Consider the following 17,739-nt stretch of genomic DNA (forward strand, 5'->3'; position numbering starts at 1 on the left):
CCGGTCCCTTCCCCTTCTAACTTACCTTGGCATCGCGGCAGTTCACGGAAGTGGAAATCCGCAGGTTCGCCGTCACGGGTTACAGGGCAGTGCGAATGAGCCTACTGGTCGCCTACAGGGACCTCCTCTGGCATCAACCAATTGGTTGATGCCAGAGGAAGACTCTGCAGGTGACCAATGGGCTCACTCGCACGGCCTTTGTAACCCCTGACAGCGAACCTATGGATTTCCGCTCCAAATCCATAGGTTAAAGGGCCGTGCAAGCGACCAATAGGCTCACTCACACGGCCCTTTAACCCCTTAAGGTGCAACAAGTGCACCAGGAGCCTAAAAGTCTGTACGAGCGACCAACAGAGTCGCTCGTACAGACTTTAAAAAGTTAACCCCTAATGAAGCAACTTGTCCTGCAGATCCCACTGGTCTCCCTGTTCTATCATTTATTAACTGATAGAACAGGGAGACCAGTGGGATCTGCCGGGTAAGTTGCAGCATTGGGGTTTTAAAAGTCTGTACGAGCGACTCTGTTGGTCGCTCGTACAGACTTTTAGGCTCCTGGTGCCGTAACTTGTCCGGCAGATGCCATTGGTCTCCCTGTTCTATCAGCTAAATGTCCGTACGAACGACCAATAAAGTTGCTTGTACGGACATTTAACTGATAGAACAGGGAGACCAATGGTATCTCCCGGACAAGTTACGGCACCAGGAGTTTAACAGTCTGTACGAGCGACCCTATTGGTCGCCAGCAGGGGGCTCGTCTGCCATCAACCATTGGCAGACGAGCCCCCTGCTGACGACCAATAGAGTTGCTCATACGGACATTTAAACTCCTGGCGCCAGAGCTGCTGCGGTACGCGTTAACCCCGTATTAACCCCTTAACTGGAAAAACCGAACACGAAGAGAAGACAGGAATAGGCGAATATTCGCGGAATACGAAGATTTTTTTTCCCCGAAGACGAGCACGAAGACGAACACGAAGAGCCCCCTGGTGCCCAAGTCTAGTAATAAATAAAGGTCATGAAATTTGAAATGCACACTCTATATTATAGTATATTACATAGGCATCGTTCAGGTGTTTCTGTGTAGGGTTTTTTGTCCAGTGAACTAAAGGATAGTCAAGGTGTTGCTCTTAAATATAAAGTATGTTTTTTAACAAAAACCCTAGACGATACCTGAACACTCAACATTACAACAGTTCATTAAAAGGTTAGATGGGGGTTGCTGTCTTCGTTTTCAGGTATTTCATAAGTGAACTTGTATAGTTTTTCATTCTAATGGATTCTAGCCCTCTCTACAATAGTTATAGGCTTCATTTGTTTGCATAGTGTCTAAAAAGATAGTAATTCTGCTAATTTGAAGAAATTAATATGAGGCTCTTAATTAATCTTAATATTGAGCTCTTATTAAAACATTTACTTGTACATCAATGTAATTTTGTTATAAAAAATATAAAACCTTGAATGCATATTAAACATATTAAAAACAAGTGACTTGTATAAAAAACGGAATTTTTTTGTTTTTGTAGAGCCATTTATACATACCAATACATATAGTGAATAAATAGCCTTGCTGGTTTATGGAAAAACCAAAGATTAAACTAGGTAAAAAAAAAACAATTTAACCGAAAAAAAAATCCTACCATATAATACTTAGCTTCTAATAATAGTATACTAAAACACCATTATGGCATCAAAATATCTGGAACTGTTCCTAGCTACCTCTATCACACATGGGACATGAATCATAAGATATAATTCACGAAGCCCTGATTACTAAACCCGGCATATCTTGTATTGAAATGCATCCTTGAATCAACTTCTGTAAGGCTACAAAAAGTTATCCTAAAGTATCACCCTACCTATGCCCTGATTACAGTACAATCTAGGCCTGCATTAAGGTGTTTCGCGGTAGCCATCATTGCATCGCCAGGGCGTATTAGAAGCATGGAAAGTGATGAGACAACTTTAAAAATAGCGAGCTAAGAATGCCTATAGGCTTCATCATTAAAGGGGGAAACAATAAAAAAAGGGTTTAGCAGTTATACTATTTAATATAAATAAAATTTCTCGCTATTAAAAATCAAATCTCCCCAGTCTATACACTATAAACATAATGGGCACGCAAGATACATGCGTGTATACTGCATACCAAAACTGCCCATGTTCCCAGACAAGCATTAAAATTGATCTCTCAAAATGCTATGTATACCGACCTAAGAACAGGAAAGCATTGGGACACCAAGGCAAAATAAATCAGAGCCAGAGGAGCCGTACATCACACATCATTTGATTACAATAGTTCCTTATCAGACCAAAGCCATGCACCCTCTCCTCTAGGTATAAAAACATCCAAAGTCACATCACAAAACAAAATTGTCCCATAATATGGTTCCCATGATCCACTATAGCTAGTATCTTCCAGTGTCAGCCACACAGATGCTTCATCCTATATTAACCAATAGCGTCCCATACCGCTTTAACCTGCTTGTGAGGGGCACTGTGATCACACGGCACCAATCCTCCCACCTATCGCTAATCACGAAAGGGGAGTCCCTCCCCACTATTGGTAATCATAAACACAATAAACGTACTGGATCATACTTTTGCCAGGAACGCATTACTCACTTAATCATTCACGACATATTTGTATGAATAAGGTTCAGTGTTGAACAAAACCCAAATAAATTAATAGTTAATAATAGTTGCTAGCCCGGACATCTGTAAGGTATATCACGGTTGTCAATTGGTAGATTGTGGCCAAAGACTTATACAAGTCAGATAATGCATTGATGTATATCAAACACTTATAGTATTATACAATAGTATTTTTAAATCTGTTCCAATGAGCTAGTGTAGCTAAACTAAATGAGAAGTAGAACATGAAAGTTTGTTCTTTGAATGTTTGTTCTTTGTGTTTGTTCATATTCCAGGCCATGGAGCATTATATTTTTGGCAGGCTTTCTCTTTAAATCAGCAGTCGAACCAAACATTCAAAACAAACAGTAAATATTTAGTGAGTTTAGAAACCAATATGTTTTCTTGTGGAATGAAGATAATTCTTTAGAATGGGACTCATCCTTTTACCGGCTTGGATCATGTCAAAACACTCAAATTCTTGGAGGGAACATAGGTTTGGCTCACTTTCATATAGCTGAGCCTTACAATTCAACCAAACACATGTGGACTTAATGCTAAAACCAATGTGTTAAAGGGCATTTGAAGTTATGGACGATTATTACAGACATGAAGCACACAGAAATCAGAAGGGCAGTTTGGGTCATGAGTCTTTAGGTTGATGGTAATAAGACAAGCTTTTCTGAAACCCCAAAGATGCAGTATGAGTTTGTCAAACTTGCCACTATTATAATTAACTCGATTAAAAACCTGATTGTCCAAGGTCCTGAACCTGTAATCCAAAGGGACAGAATATGCACTTCAATGTATATCACAGCCTTGATTTCAATTAAAGCACTTCCCTGAAACTAATTGGCTGCTAAAAGCAGTCAAAATAAACTGCATCTTCTCTTAAAGGTAAGTAGCTTTGTTTTTTCACATATAGGTTAAGGAATTCATATTAAAACACTTACAAAAAATGTCATATGTATTCTTCATTGGTGGGGCTGTATGGTGCACCAGGTTGCCTATTTAATATATATATAGGGCAGCTGTTCTCCCCTCCCAAGTGAGTGTAGATAATATAAATAATACCAATCCAATGTAGCAATTCAATGTAGCTTCAAAGAGATCCGAGCAGTATGTTAAATTCAATCATAAAACAAGAAAAATAGAAAAAGACATCATAGTGTAATTCATCAAGACAAATGTATATATATATCTGGTAGGCAAATTGGTGGGGCTTATTCAAGCCCATAGATCGCACAAAGGGATGAGTGGTTGGGTTTATTCGTCTCCCGGGTAGATTTCACTCTCCACCGTTAGATTTTTTATATCCAAACTTCGTAATCTCAGAAAAAAAGAGAAACGAGGAAAATCTTCCCGAATTCTTGAAGCACAGATACTGGAACATTTCATTGGAATTGGAATCGCTAAAAAAAAAAAAGTAATGTTTAAGTGGTCTTCGAGGAATTCAGGAAGATTTCCCTCGTTTCTCTTTTTTTCTGAGATTACGAAGTTTCTCTTTGAAGCTACATTGAATTCCTACATTGAATTGGTATTATTTATATTATCTACACTCACTTGGTGTGGGGGGCGTGGTCACCTATATATGTTTTCTATTTTGTTCACATAATTTTGTTTTATATTGTTTATATAATTTATTTGGCGCACTACTCATTTTTCTTTTTAGTTTAGAAATTCAATATATACATATTAACCACATGTTTTGGAGATAACGGTAAAGTGTATTTCAATAAATAATGGTCATCTAGAGTAAAAGAAAGATTTAACATTTTCTTTTTGTCGCCTACATTATTTGTGCTAAACTTCGTGCCCCCTTAGTCAAGCTGCATAAAGGTCACATTGTGTGGAGATAAGTTATGTGGAGATAAGTTAAAACCACAGATAGAGATGTTGTAAATGGAACAGCTGCTGCTGCTTTAGTTAGACTTTAGACAGAGTCCATCATGCGATATTAACCCGATCGACAAACTACTCTCATGCCAATCAGCAGCAATAGCTTAGCAGGTAATACATTATTTTATTTTCTCATCATGTATGTGAGTTGTATTAAGCCGTGATGAAATAGAGAAATCTCCCAAAACCCTAGCTGAACTTTCTGTTGAATTGTGGTGGGAAATTTAATGACACGTGTAACAGTGATGAAAAAAGCAAGATTTCTGATTCAACTACCGACATAAATCAACAGAAAAGAACCTTGCCTAAGTATTTCATGGAGTGTACAAAATTTTAGCACATCTTCACTTATTATTTTCAATAAGATTTTCTAGACAGACAAAAGGAATTCTAGAAATTTGCAGACATATATAAATACGCTGTTAAAGCCTAAAGCAAAGACACGGCACAGGCGCAGTTTAACACTGCCCAGTTTAACCCCTTGAAACCTTCAAGACGTTTCAAGCTGTCATGAAATAAGTGGCCCAAAAACTTATCATGACGACATTTAAGATCATGAAGAAAGTTGTGGTGTGCACTCCCTTCCTGAGGAACCGCCATTAACCCTCCCAGTGCCAGTATTGCATGATAGCATCAAGACTTTTATTATGAATGGATGCCTTGTGTTCTCAATGAAAGCAAGGATCTATAAGTCGAATGCCAATCAGTAGTCTCAGTAAGGTAAAAAAAAAAAAGTAAAAGTTAACCAGTGGCAGGCTGGATTACTGTTAGCGCAAGCGAGGCAGTCCTCAGGAACAGCCATTAACCCTCCTAGTGGCGGATATTTGTATATTGTACATATCATAGGACCCTTTATTTTCTGTGTGCCTACTTGCCCCATTATGTGTGCCGATGCCCATTGAAATGGCCAGATTTAGATGTGCTGTCAGAAGGCGTCTCTGGCGAAATGTTGTGTGAGATCTCATGGGTACACCCTGTTTACACGTTGCTTCATGCTTGAGCTTGTGATATATCATGTATTCTGCATATTTATTTATGCTAATGTGCAAAAATACTGCAACTTGTGAATCATTATGTTCTAATATGTGCCAATTTTGCACAGCCGCCTTTGTTGTGCTGACGTTGTATATTTTTGCCCTTTAAATCACTAGTGTGATATTCTCTGCTTTGAATTTATAACTTGCCCTGGCTAAAATGGAATACAAGCATCTTACTCTGGGGTTTTGCCCACAAAACTGTGTATTTTCAAAAATGTGCAAAAATGTGTATTTTCTCTCTAGGTTTTCATAATCCCGATTTTATGTTTGCCTAACCCGTGATATACTGTATGTTGTATACCGTCAGCTGCACAATCTAACTGTATGTAGAACCATATGTAACATATGTATTGGGTGATTTTATAGGGGTGGTGGAGGCCAGGCTTTAAGAAAGTGTTTTATTTTTCATTAGCTTTATTATTTGGTTTAATATATTTATGGGGTTTTATTTTTTTGTTTTGTACCACTCTCTATATATATAATGGTGCTATATAAATGAATAAATCAATAATTATAACCAGGCATCTATGAAGTGCTCAATTTGCCTTTAACTCTCTCTCTGTCTATATATATTTCCTTAGGAAAAGTATTTATACAGTTTTCCCCTAAATATAATCCAAATGATGTAATCTGGTCTGAAATCACAAGGCCACAAAAAGTTTCTCCCACACAGAGTTAAGGATTATTTCAATTTCATAGAAATACAGACACACAGAATTTGGCGGCAGATAAGAATCATTCAGCCGATCGAGTCGGCCCATTTCTCCTGATGTAGAGACTGAGACCTTAATCATTCCTCGATCTCCTCTTAGATTCAGGATAACTTACTGCCTATCCCTGACTGTATTAACCTCTACCATTTCTGCTGGGAGTCTGTTGCATTTATCTACCACTCTCCCAGTATAGTAAAACTTCTTTACATTACATCTAAACCTCTGGCCCGCTAGTTTTAGATTATAACATCTTGTTCTAACATTTTCCCTCCTTTGAAATGTACACTCCTCATGTACGTAGTAAACATGCACTGCATATGCTAAATACAATGCAGTATAATCTGCTTTCAATTGCCTAAAATGATTTAGGCCTAATTTTCCCTACTCTAAATCACTCAGCTGTTGCCCAAAGTAAAATAAAGTATAAATAAAGGTCACTACATAGAATCAACGTAGTCATGCTCCACAGTCCTCTTCCGTATACTGTAACAATCCTACTCCTGATTGGTTAACTGGTTTTGTACACGCCCCTCTCAGACAGCCCTCTTTCATTAACACCTTTTATGCTGGAATATTATTAACTAGTACAGTAAGTTAATGGTCTATGGTTGTTAGCTTACCATCCAAAGAGTTAAAGACAATACACAGAATCTAAACCGAGCAGGTCCTGCAAGCAAGAAATCAGGAAATCTGTGCTTACATTCAGACTGATGCAGGTAAAGCACAGACAGGTGAGCAAAGCTGCATAAAAAGAATATATACATTATATAGGTTAAGCAAGCAAAATAAGATCCGTAAGAAATAGCAACTACTTATAACTTTAGATTTAATTGTTTAACCTTAAATATTTGTGTATTTCTTTCTAGATGACTTAATCCAATCTTGGTGTGATTTATTATATTGTTTCACTGTAGATTGTACATAAATATATATAATTAAGTAGGTGTGTTTGTTCTTGCACGCACATAAACACAGACACATACTATATATATATATATATATATATATATATATATATATATATATATATAATGCAAATAACAGATTGTGAATTGCATATAAATGTAGGTGCTACCTTCTGTAAGTCTAATTTATCATGTACTCCCTGTAATGTCCCATTGTATGGCACTATGGTATATGATACTGTAATATCAATCTATATATATATTTATATATATATAGAATGTGTATGTATGTATTTGATAAGATATGTATCAAACACATTTAACTAATAGTTAAATTTATATGTTCTATTTGTCAAAACAGCTTGAAAATTTAACTTAAATAATCATGTAAAGTAGTAAAAATGTAACAGGAACATTTTTCAGTTAGCTACATTTTTTCCCAAGGCATTTTATTAATGAAATAACAAAATCTACATGTTAACATATTACCCAAGGGTGAAATTACACACAGAAAGGTTTGAGAACAACTCTAAGAACGGATAGTCACTTAATGGCCTCTTGGAGATATCTTATGGGGTTCACCCGTCGGATATGGACCTCCTTGATCACTTGTGCCTAGAGGGATACCAGCTGTACCTCACTGATGAGCCCAATGAAGGCTAAAATCTGGAATTGTTGGTTCCCCCATGCAAGGAAAATGTGCCTCGCTTTCCAGTTCTGGACTGCCGTCTGACATGTTGATAGAGATTTTTCTACTGTGGTGGCACAAGTGAGCTAAGACGTTCCTGAGCAGGGACCCTCCATAGGGCAAGCTTTTCAGCAGCTTTCCATATCCGATTGAGTCTAAGTGTTTTTTTGTATATATATATCATTCTTAAAAATCATGCAGGTCTTCACTTCTATTGTCAAATACATCAAGTATTAACTAAACGCAAGGGTTCTATAGTGCTTGAGGGTTCCTTGAAACATTGTTTACGACCTTCTTTCCATCGCTTTATCTTTTGTAACATTTAATTATGAGTACTTTGAACTTTGTCCCACAGAAACTCTTATTGGTTTTTCTCAACAAGACTCTTATACGTGCAAAATGTGCAGCCATTGTACATATAAAAGCGGTCCGGAATTGGAAAATCAAGTGACCTAGAGTTGTCGTTATCCATGTGAAATATATACATCAGTGCAGGCGCTTCAATTAATCACACAGTGCTGGTACAGGGACTCCATTACGTACTACAGAATTTACATACATTTCATTGCTGTCGGGTGTAAGTGAAGCTTTATAAACTGTAAACCTGTGGCACACACTGAAGCCACTGATTAATAGTCTAATAGATTTTTGTCATGCTCCTTGTCAAAATGTTTTTGTTTGTAATTACCATCATTTTACTGATGTACGGAGGAAGTTACAAGTTATTATGTGGGTAACATATTACAATTTAGCAAAAATAATGTTGCATTTTTTTTTATGCTGTAGGACACAATGGGCAAGAAGGTTGCTGTGATTGGAGCTGGAGCCAGTGGTCTGGTTGCCATTAAATCTTGTCTAGATGAAGGTTTGGAACCTACCTGCTTTGAGAAATCTGATGACATTGGTGGTCTATGGCGGTTCAAAGTTAGTAGTCACTCATTTTTACTGTTATATTCAAAATATTTTTTCATAATGGATCTGTTATAATTATATAGCTTATAGAACAGTGCCTATTTTAACAAAATGTATTTTTATTATTTATTTTCCAAGCAGAGAGTGTGACTCTTGCCTTCTCTGTGATCAAATTAACACTGCTGTATATATACCGGTGTGTGTGTGTGTGTGTGTATATATATATATATATATATATATATATATATAGTTACAATTTTTACAATATATTGGCCCTTATTTGGAAGTGGAATACACTTCAGGTTACATGATTCATTTTTGGTGCCCCCTTTTTACCTTTTGTATTTTATAGAAGCCTATGGTACCCCTATATTTCTTTTTAAAAAATACCCCCTCGCCAGGGCCAAATGTGTGGATGTATGATTTATATGTATGTGTGTGCACAAGAGGCAGAAAGCAGAAAAACAGGTTGCTAAAGGCAGGAAATCCAGAGAAGGGACCATTGCTGTAAAATTGCTCCAGGGCCAAAGCGCCCTAATCTTCTCAAAAGCTCTGAAAATAATCTTCTATGCGGCCAATGATGATTTATACTATAAACTGTTCCAATTGTAATTTGCAGGAAGATCCTGAAGAAGGCAGAGCAAGTATCTACAAGTCTGTTATTATTAACACGTCCAAAGAGATGATGTGTTACAGTGATTTTCCCATTCCTGATGATTTCCCGAATTATATGCACAACTCTAAGATCTTCAATTATTTCAAAATGTATGCTGAGCATTTCCAGCTGACAAAATACATCCAGTTCAAGGTAAGATGCCATTTAGATATACTGAGCAAAATAAGATCCATTGGTTACATTCTGGCTTTAATAATAATGCATTGTACTTTCTTATAATAAAATGTGTCAGCCGGGGTAAAAAAACTATTTTAATATAACAGTGTTGGTTAAAAGTTGTGTGTGTGCGAATACTATGGGTCCCTAAAGGGTTTTGAAAGTATATCATGAGTAATGTTGACTATCATCATTTTTTATTTTCCATTTAACTCTTTTGTAATGCTTGGATGTCAATATTTTCAATATATGTTCTATGTACAGGCATAACATTGAATAGGAGGAACTAGGCCCTGAGTTATGGACTGTGGTTCCAGAACAAGGTGGAATATGAACTTCCCTACATGTACTTTTAAAATATTCATTATTTTTAAAGTATTATGGCACCATGTGGGTTTTAAAATGGCTGTCCATACTCTGATTTCATAGCCAGTATAAATTATGAAATACAATGATTTTACAATGATTGCGTAGACGTAACATTTGAATCTTTTGTTCATATTTTTAGTTGGTATGCCCTGAAATATTCAGGCTTTATTAACCAAATTATTAATTCTTTTAGACAATCGTTTGTAGCATAAAGAAGCGTCCAGACTTTTCTACAACCGGCCAGTGGGATGTTGTCACTGAAAATGAGGGCAAGCAGGCAACGGCTGTATTTGATGCTGTCCTAGTTTGCAGTGGACACCACACAAATGCCCATCTCCCACTGGATGCTTTCACAGGTCAGTTTACTTCAAATAGAAGACAATACATTTATTTAATGTTGGTATTATATGAGCATTCGCATAGTGCTAGCTTTCTACAATGTTAGGCAAGCTGGCAATGTAGCACGTTGGTTGGCTGCCTTCCAGCACTCAGTGATACAGACAGATGTGGGCTGGCAGCATGCAGACTTTTGGGCAAATCCAACCAAATATCCCAGTACTAAAAATATCCGAGAGAGAACATGCCCTGTGTATACTATCTATTCCTGTCCAAAACACACTCAAAGAGCATGCAGTCATCAAGGAAACTTTATCTAAAGCCTTTCTTACGCTTGACATCCAGGTGGTTATTCTATAATTGCTATAAAAGCAAAAGTCAGGGCAATTGTCCTACTAGCCTTCCTTGCCAGCCCTTCCCTGGATACATAATTATTTGCTAAGTCATGGTTTCTTCCATTGTAAAATGATAGTGACACTGGTACAGTCAGAAGCTTTGCCAGTCTAACACTTCCATTTGGCAAGCTAAGGATTACTGCCATCCAGAGAGAAGAAGCATTTGGCCATCTCTATAGAGTACTCCTACCATTTACATTAAAAAAAAAATTCTCTGCATGCTTCTTAGTTCGCACAATAAAAGATTTTTAAGACATCAATGCAATCAGACAGAGAATGATTTTGTATTTAAAGGAAAATTCCCAACTCCCCAAAAGACACCAACTAAGAAGAGTATATATTTTAAGGTATTTGCATGGTTATGAGGAGTCAAGCTTTTTTGTTATACCTGCATGTATGACATTACTTGGACCGACAAGATAATCACAAAATATCACCTTATCAATACAAGTGTGAGCATAAAGTACAGATCAAATCATGTGTTTTATCAAATACAGTCACTCCTTGAACTGGTATTTACAAGTGTTGTCAGACCTTTTCACCCAAATAATAAAAGTGCAGAATGTGACCCAATGTAGTTGAATCTATTTATCATATATTCCTTTATACGGCAGTCATGTGTATTTTAAAACACGAATATTTAATAATCTTTATGATCTCCTGACACTGGTTGAACAGAGTTATAAAAAGTATAATAAAATGTAAGATGTCACCGGTATCTTTATCCATCTTAATATCTGATAGGCATTGAGAAGTTTAAAGGACAGTACATACATAGTCGAGATTACAAAGCTCCGGAAGCATTTAAAGGAAAAAGAGTGATCGTAGTCGGAATCGGCAACTCTGGCGGTGACATTGCAGTGGAGCTCAGTAGGACAGCTGAACAGGTTTGCTTTTTTAAATGACAACAATGTGTGGTTTGGCACTCCAAGGTAAAATATATAATATAATATGTAATATGTAATTTACGACCAAAACTACTGTTTACCCAAAAAAAGGAGGTGGTACTCAAATACAAGCGCTATAATTGTGTGTGTTTTACGTGTGGCTTTATCAGTACAAATAATAAATAATCCACGTATAAAATATTTTGAAGACAAATACCCTGTGTCTATAATACCTGTGTTCCTATATCTGTCTCAGCTACTAAAAGTGGTTTAGAGAATCCTAAAAAATACTCAAAACATAAAATAATAAAAAAGTGAATTCCAAGGAAAAGCAGTTCGGCATAGTCATTAAATACAGTAATTAAGTATTCTAGGTTTTACACAATGTAAATGCTCAGGATTGTGCAGTTCCAAAATATGTCCTATGAAGGAATTCATTAAATCATGAGTTGTTCTCATCAAAGTAATGTATCCCTATCTCTGGTTGTAATTATAAGGCAGACCTAACCTTGTAACTCATGATTAAAAGAAAAGGCCAAATTCATAACTGGGTCCCATCTCCGTGACTAGGTTTTTTGCCTCACAAGCTGCCATGGGAGTCTGCTCATCTGACACGCTGGATCTTCCACTCCAGCCTTCTCCAACCATAGTTTCCCCAGTCTCCACCATTATGTTAATAGGCCAGACTAAAAATGTTATGACCCCACATGGAGGTTAAGACACTGTCCTTGAAATAACATCCAGTGTGGTACCAGAAAGCGGAGGACTCCAGGCCCCTGGTCTACTAATATCTCCAGACATTTGGACACATGGGTCAAATACAAACCTTATTGTGGATTTATACTAAGGACTGATAAGTAGTCAAGGTTACATTCCAAAGCATTTACAGTGTGCATTCGTCAGAGATATTTTCTACAAAGCTTCTATAAAACAAAATGAATTAAGAAACTGAATTTTTTTGATACACCTTTTCTTCAACTTCCGACAATATCACTGCAGAAGCAAATCAGTCATGTTAAACATTTGAAAGCCTGCACATTAATCTATGTTACAAAACTTTGGTTTTGGTTTACATATATTGTACAAAATATCACATAGCTGAGCTTTAGCTTGCTTAGTTTTTGTGTTTTTGTGCAAGATAAACGATTCATGTTTTCTTAAAGTGGATATTAAACCATGTAAAGTAGAAAAATATCCAGCATCCAACTCCCCTCAGGTCATCATCCTTGGTACATGATGTGAAACGATCTTGCCCATTTCTAGTGGGTGCTGTCCTTAAATGTAAAATAAACCCCATAAGACATCAAGAAATATTTTAAAGCAAAGTTCAACAAATAAAGCAAGCTTGCTAGCTTTGAACTGATTGTGCATGTGTGCCATGTGTACCACTAGTAAAAGGGCAATTAATCGGGAGAGACAATACACCAAATCTAAATTCTTATTTTGAAAGTACTTACTTTCTTACTTTGAAGTGTTTGCTGCATACATTCTTTGGTAAGGTAGAGGAATGGACATTTCAGTTTTTAAGTGTTAAGTGCATCCAATAAAAGATTCTGTTCTCCAGGTCTTTTTAAGTACCAGAAGAGGATCCTGGGTTTTGAATCGGGTCTCGGACTATGGTTATCCCGTGGACATGATTGTTCTTACTCGATTCTTAAACACTCTTAAACACTTATTACCTACTACCTTACTGAACTGGATTGGCGAATCCAAGATAAATAAGAGATTTGACCATGCTACTTATGGCCTGAAACCTAAACACAGGTATGTTTGTGATCTATAGTTTCTCAACCAATATTATATGTACCCCTTAAGATGCTAATATAGTGGATCAAAGGGTACATAACAGGGGCGTAACTAGAAGCCTCAGGGCCCCGGTGCGAGAATCTGTTAAAGCCCCCCTTCTCACACCATCTACCCCCTCCCCCCCTTCTCAGACTATCTACCCTCTCCCTACACCCCTTCTTACTATCTACCCTCTCCCTACCCCCTTTGTAGGTCACTTACCTGCAGTCCTGTGGTGGGGGCACGAGGCCTCTGTCTCTCTGCTGTGCCGCGGTACGCGGGGCTTCACTGCTGAAGCACCGGCACCCGAGACAGACGCTTCACGCTCCCACGCAGTTGAGGCATCGCTGAGGCAGGTGGCGGCAGGGAGCAGAGGAGACAGAAGGGCGGCGAGCGGTTGCTGAAAACGACCGCTCGGCACCCCTTGGGCCCCCCTGACAGGCAGAACTCCAGGGCCCGGTTGCAGTCACGCCCCCTGCAACCCTGGTAGTTCCGCCACTGGTACATAATAACCATCTTATTTCAGAATGCTAATGGTATTTGACAGAAAGCATTTGTTAATAGGAGCAGTTATTCGTAAAATGCTGTTACTTGGTATACTTGATTTAAGGACTTGTGATAAAAAAATCCATTGCATTAAAGATCTACAACATGACACTGCTTCTACTGTTAATGAAGCCTGGGGCATTACCAAGAAAACAACATGCCATTTCTTTTCATTTTTATATGTTACTAAGCAACAATCATAACAAGCACTGAAAAGATAAACATTGATAAAAAACAAAGACAGAAAAGGGCAAAAAGCAAAACAGCAGAACTTTATGATTATTCATAAGCTTATACCGAGATGCCCCCTGTAATTATTGTTCATGTTATTTCGGTTGTGCTGGGGAAAACACTTGGTACTCAGGCTACAGATCTGGAGTGCTCTTAGCCTAGAATGTCACTTAACGCTACACACTGTCGACCCTTTTTTGTGATCCACATGTGTATCGTGGAATTTGAGGCCAATGTCTCAATTGTCCTGAGCTCAATTATGTATTTTGGAGGGACACTGTCCTAGGCCTGACCTACATGGCAAGACATGTGCTGAAACATTGTAATTCAATTTTTTATTTCAACAAATGTTCTCTGTATATTAATTTGTAAATATGTTATGATATATTTTTGTAGAATATTTAGCCAGCACCCAATGGTGAATGATGATCTTCCAAACCGTATTATTGCGGGTACAGTGGTCATAAAGTCTAACGTGGTCAAATTCACTGAAACAGATGCCATTTTTGAAGACGGAAGTGTGGAGAAAAACATTGACGCTGTAATTTTTGCAACTGGATATAGCTTTGATTTTCCTTTCTGTGAACATCTCAGAGTCCAAAAGAACAAGATCTCCTTGTATAAATATGTTTTCTCTCCAGAGCTTGAAAAACAAACCCTAGCTGTCATTGGCTTAATACAGCCACTTGGTGCCATAATGCCTATTTCAGAACTCCAGTGCCGGCTTGCTACCAGGGTTTTCAATGGTAAGACTGAAACATTTGCACTTATTTTAAGTGGAATGGTCATTGAACCTAGCTATCTATTTTCTCTCTTCTTTTCCTTCTCCCCCCCCTTTATTGTCTCCCCTCTCTATACTCCATTATGTCTCTCCCCTACATCTTCACTCCTCCGGTCGACCCCTGTTATTTCTTTGCTCTCTTTCTCCAGTCTTTTTTTTTCTTTCAGTCTTTACTTCTCCTCTCACTCATTTCTCTTTTTTTTCTTAATTCACCCTTTCTCTTCTCTCCTTCTGGCTTCCCACCGCACATACCACTATTTGAGAATCCCAATCTGTACGAACTGCCTTTTTAAACTCATGTCTGAATCACAATACGATTCAAGTCAGGACTTTGACTGGGTCACTCCAAAAACCTTCATTTTGTTTCTTTTGCACCAGAGATGGACTTGCTTGTGTGCTTCAAATCATTGCACTGCTGCATAACCCAATTGTGCTTGAGCTTTTGGTCAGATATTCTCCTTTAAGTTTTCTGATATTCATGCTTCTACCAATTATAGCAAGTTTCCCAGGTCCTGATCAGCCCCAAATCATCACATTACCACCACCTTGTTTGAATGTTGGTGTGATGTTCTTATTGTGGAATGCTGTGTTTACATCATGGGTTATTCCAGATGTAAACTTCCACTTTTGACTCATCAGTCCACAGAATATTTTTCCAAAGATCCAGGACTCATCAGTAGTGGTTTTCACCTTGTAACTGGTCCATGGATGCCATTTTGGCCCAGTCACTTTCTTAATGTCGAAGGTTGTGAACTGAGAAAAGTGAGGCCTAAAGTCCTGTACATGTTAGTCCAGGTTCTTTTGTGACCTTCTGGATGAGTCATCAATGATCTCTTAGAGGAACCCTATGTAACCCTTTCCAGACTGATAGATGTCAATGATTTTGCTTCTCATCTGTTCTTGAATTTTTTCATTGGTGGCATCATGTGCTTCTTTTTGAGACCTTTTAGCCTACTTTACTTTTCAAGACAGGTTCTATTTAATTGATGTTTAGATTAAACAGGGCTGGTGGTAATCATACCTGGTGTGGCTTAAACTGAACCCAATTATCAATTATATTTGGTTAATTGGCTGATTTAGTAACTAAGGGGCAATTACTTTTTCACATACGGCCAGTTAGTGTTGGATAGCTGTAAGTTTAACAAATATGCAAAAATACTTTTCCACAGCACTGTATTTACATATACAGTAAATATATATACATATATATGTGTGTGTGTGCAGTGTTTTATTATAGATCAAGCGGTTTTATTAGATGCCCATGAGACATGAGAAACTAATCCATTACAATAACTTACTAAGCTTACTGGAGCCTAATGATAACATGTTTTACACTTTTTGAAAAACGAAGACAAAAGCTACAAATACCATTTCTTGGCATTTAAACAAAGCTTTATAATGAACTTGCAGGTAATCAGTTAATGCCATCTGTTAGTGCCATGAAGGAAGATATCCAGAGAAAGAAGGAAGAAATGGAAAACCGGTAAATCTAATTTTCGTATAATAAACTGAAACCCCCTGGATATTGATTACCAGAGCTATCTCTACACATCTTAGTAGTACTAGTAATATAGAAATCTAAATGTTAAAATTGAATTTTCATATGCATGTATTTATTACTTTCATCAGTTAATGATCAGATATATGTAAAATAATGTCACACTCTTTGTCTTTCCCTTCTATTTGGGAATCTCCTAAACATTCTCTGTCATCTCCTTTAGGTCTAGATCTGTACTCATTCCAGAACATTGCACATATTTTTTGTTTGTAAGAAATATCAATGCTTTTATATAACCTATGCATCCAATCTTTTATTGTCAGCTATGTGAGCAGCCAACGCCACACCATACAAGTGGACTATATGGAATATATGGATGAACTTGCAGAGTTATTAGGTGTAAGACCAAACATAGCAAGCCTTTTTTTGACTGATCCAAAGCTGGCCTGGCAAGTTTTTTTTGGACCATGTACACCGTACCAGTATCGACTTTTTGGGCCTGGAAAGTGGGACAAGGCAAGGAAAGCCATCCTCACTCAATGGAATCGAGCTTTGAAACCAATGAGAACTCGACATATAGACTCTAACAAAGGAAGTCCTATAGTGAATTTAATCATTATAGGGATAGTGGTGCTTCTTGCCACTGTAGTCTTTTACTATTGATTGGAAGTAGGATACATGATATAATATACTGCAAGGGTTAAACATATTTGCCTATTTCAAAGTGAAAGATGACTACATTTAGGACTTTTCGCATTCTATTGAATTGTGCATCAGTAAATACAGTAATGAGAACTGAATGTGTCTTCTTTGGTGGATGAATACAAAATTGAAGTCCTACTTCTAAAAGTTGAATGTCTTGATTTTTTTTCTGCTTTACACATATTGACATATTCTATCTTTACTTTTGAGAAACAAAATGTAAATGGGTTTCCAATAAAAAAAAAATTACACTTGCTTTTCCCTTTGTATATTTTAAACAAAAATATATCTAGGGTTGCCACATTTCCTGAAAAATACTATTTTATTGCTTTCAAAGGTTTCTTTTTATTAAGCGGGCCATCAAATATCGGTCAGGTGTCCATTGTATGTTTAGCCCTGAAACTTTTTATAAAAAAATAAACCTCCTGTTCACATAGTAAGAATAGTGCAACCAAAGTTCTCAGTGTCACAATTAACAATGATTTTTTTTAAAAGCATGTATTACCAAACAACACTGACCTCAAATCTACACATTGAGTAGAAGAAGCATTTACTGTAATCCCATTATAATGGTATTAGCAAATAAATGTTT

At 37.2% G+C, this 17,739-nt stretch overlaps 1 protein-coding gene across 1 annotated transcript; it reads left to right on the forward strand.

Annotated features, from left to right (window-relative positions):
- Positions 1 to 8,665: 8,665 nt before the first annotated feature.
- Positions 8,666 to 17,108, forward strand: LOC149283326 (flavin-containing monooxygenase 5-like). The gene is made up of 8 exons (XM_089497656.1): positions 8,666 to 8,797; positions 9,405 to 9,593; positions 10,180 to 10,342; positions 11,462 to 11,604; positions 13,169 to 13,368; positions 14,563 to 14,912; positions 16,358 to 16,430; positions 16,769 to 17,108. Exons 1-8 carry the CDS (start codon positions 8,666 to 8,668, stop codon positions 17,106 to 17,108), a joined length of 1,590 nt encoding a protein of 529 aa, XP_089353782.1.
- Positions 17,109 to 17,739: the final 631 nt, after the last annotated feature.

Source organism: Sceloporus occidentalis, unplaced genomic scaffold (genome assembly GCF_023333645.1).
Source record: "Sceloporus occidentalis isolate IW3139 unplaced genomic scaffold, rSceOcc1.0.p SCAF_106, whole genome shotgun sequence".
NCBI classification, from domain to species: Eukaryota; Metazoa; Chordata; class Lepidosauria; order Squamata; family Phrynosomatidae; genus Sceloporus; species Sceloporus occidentalis.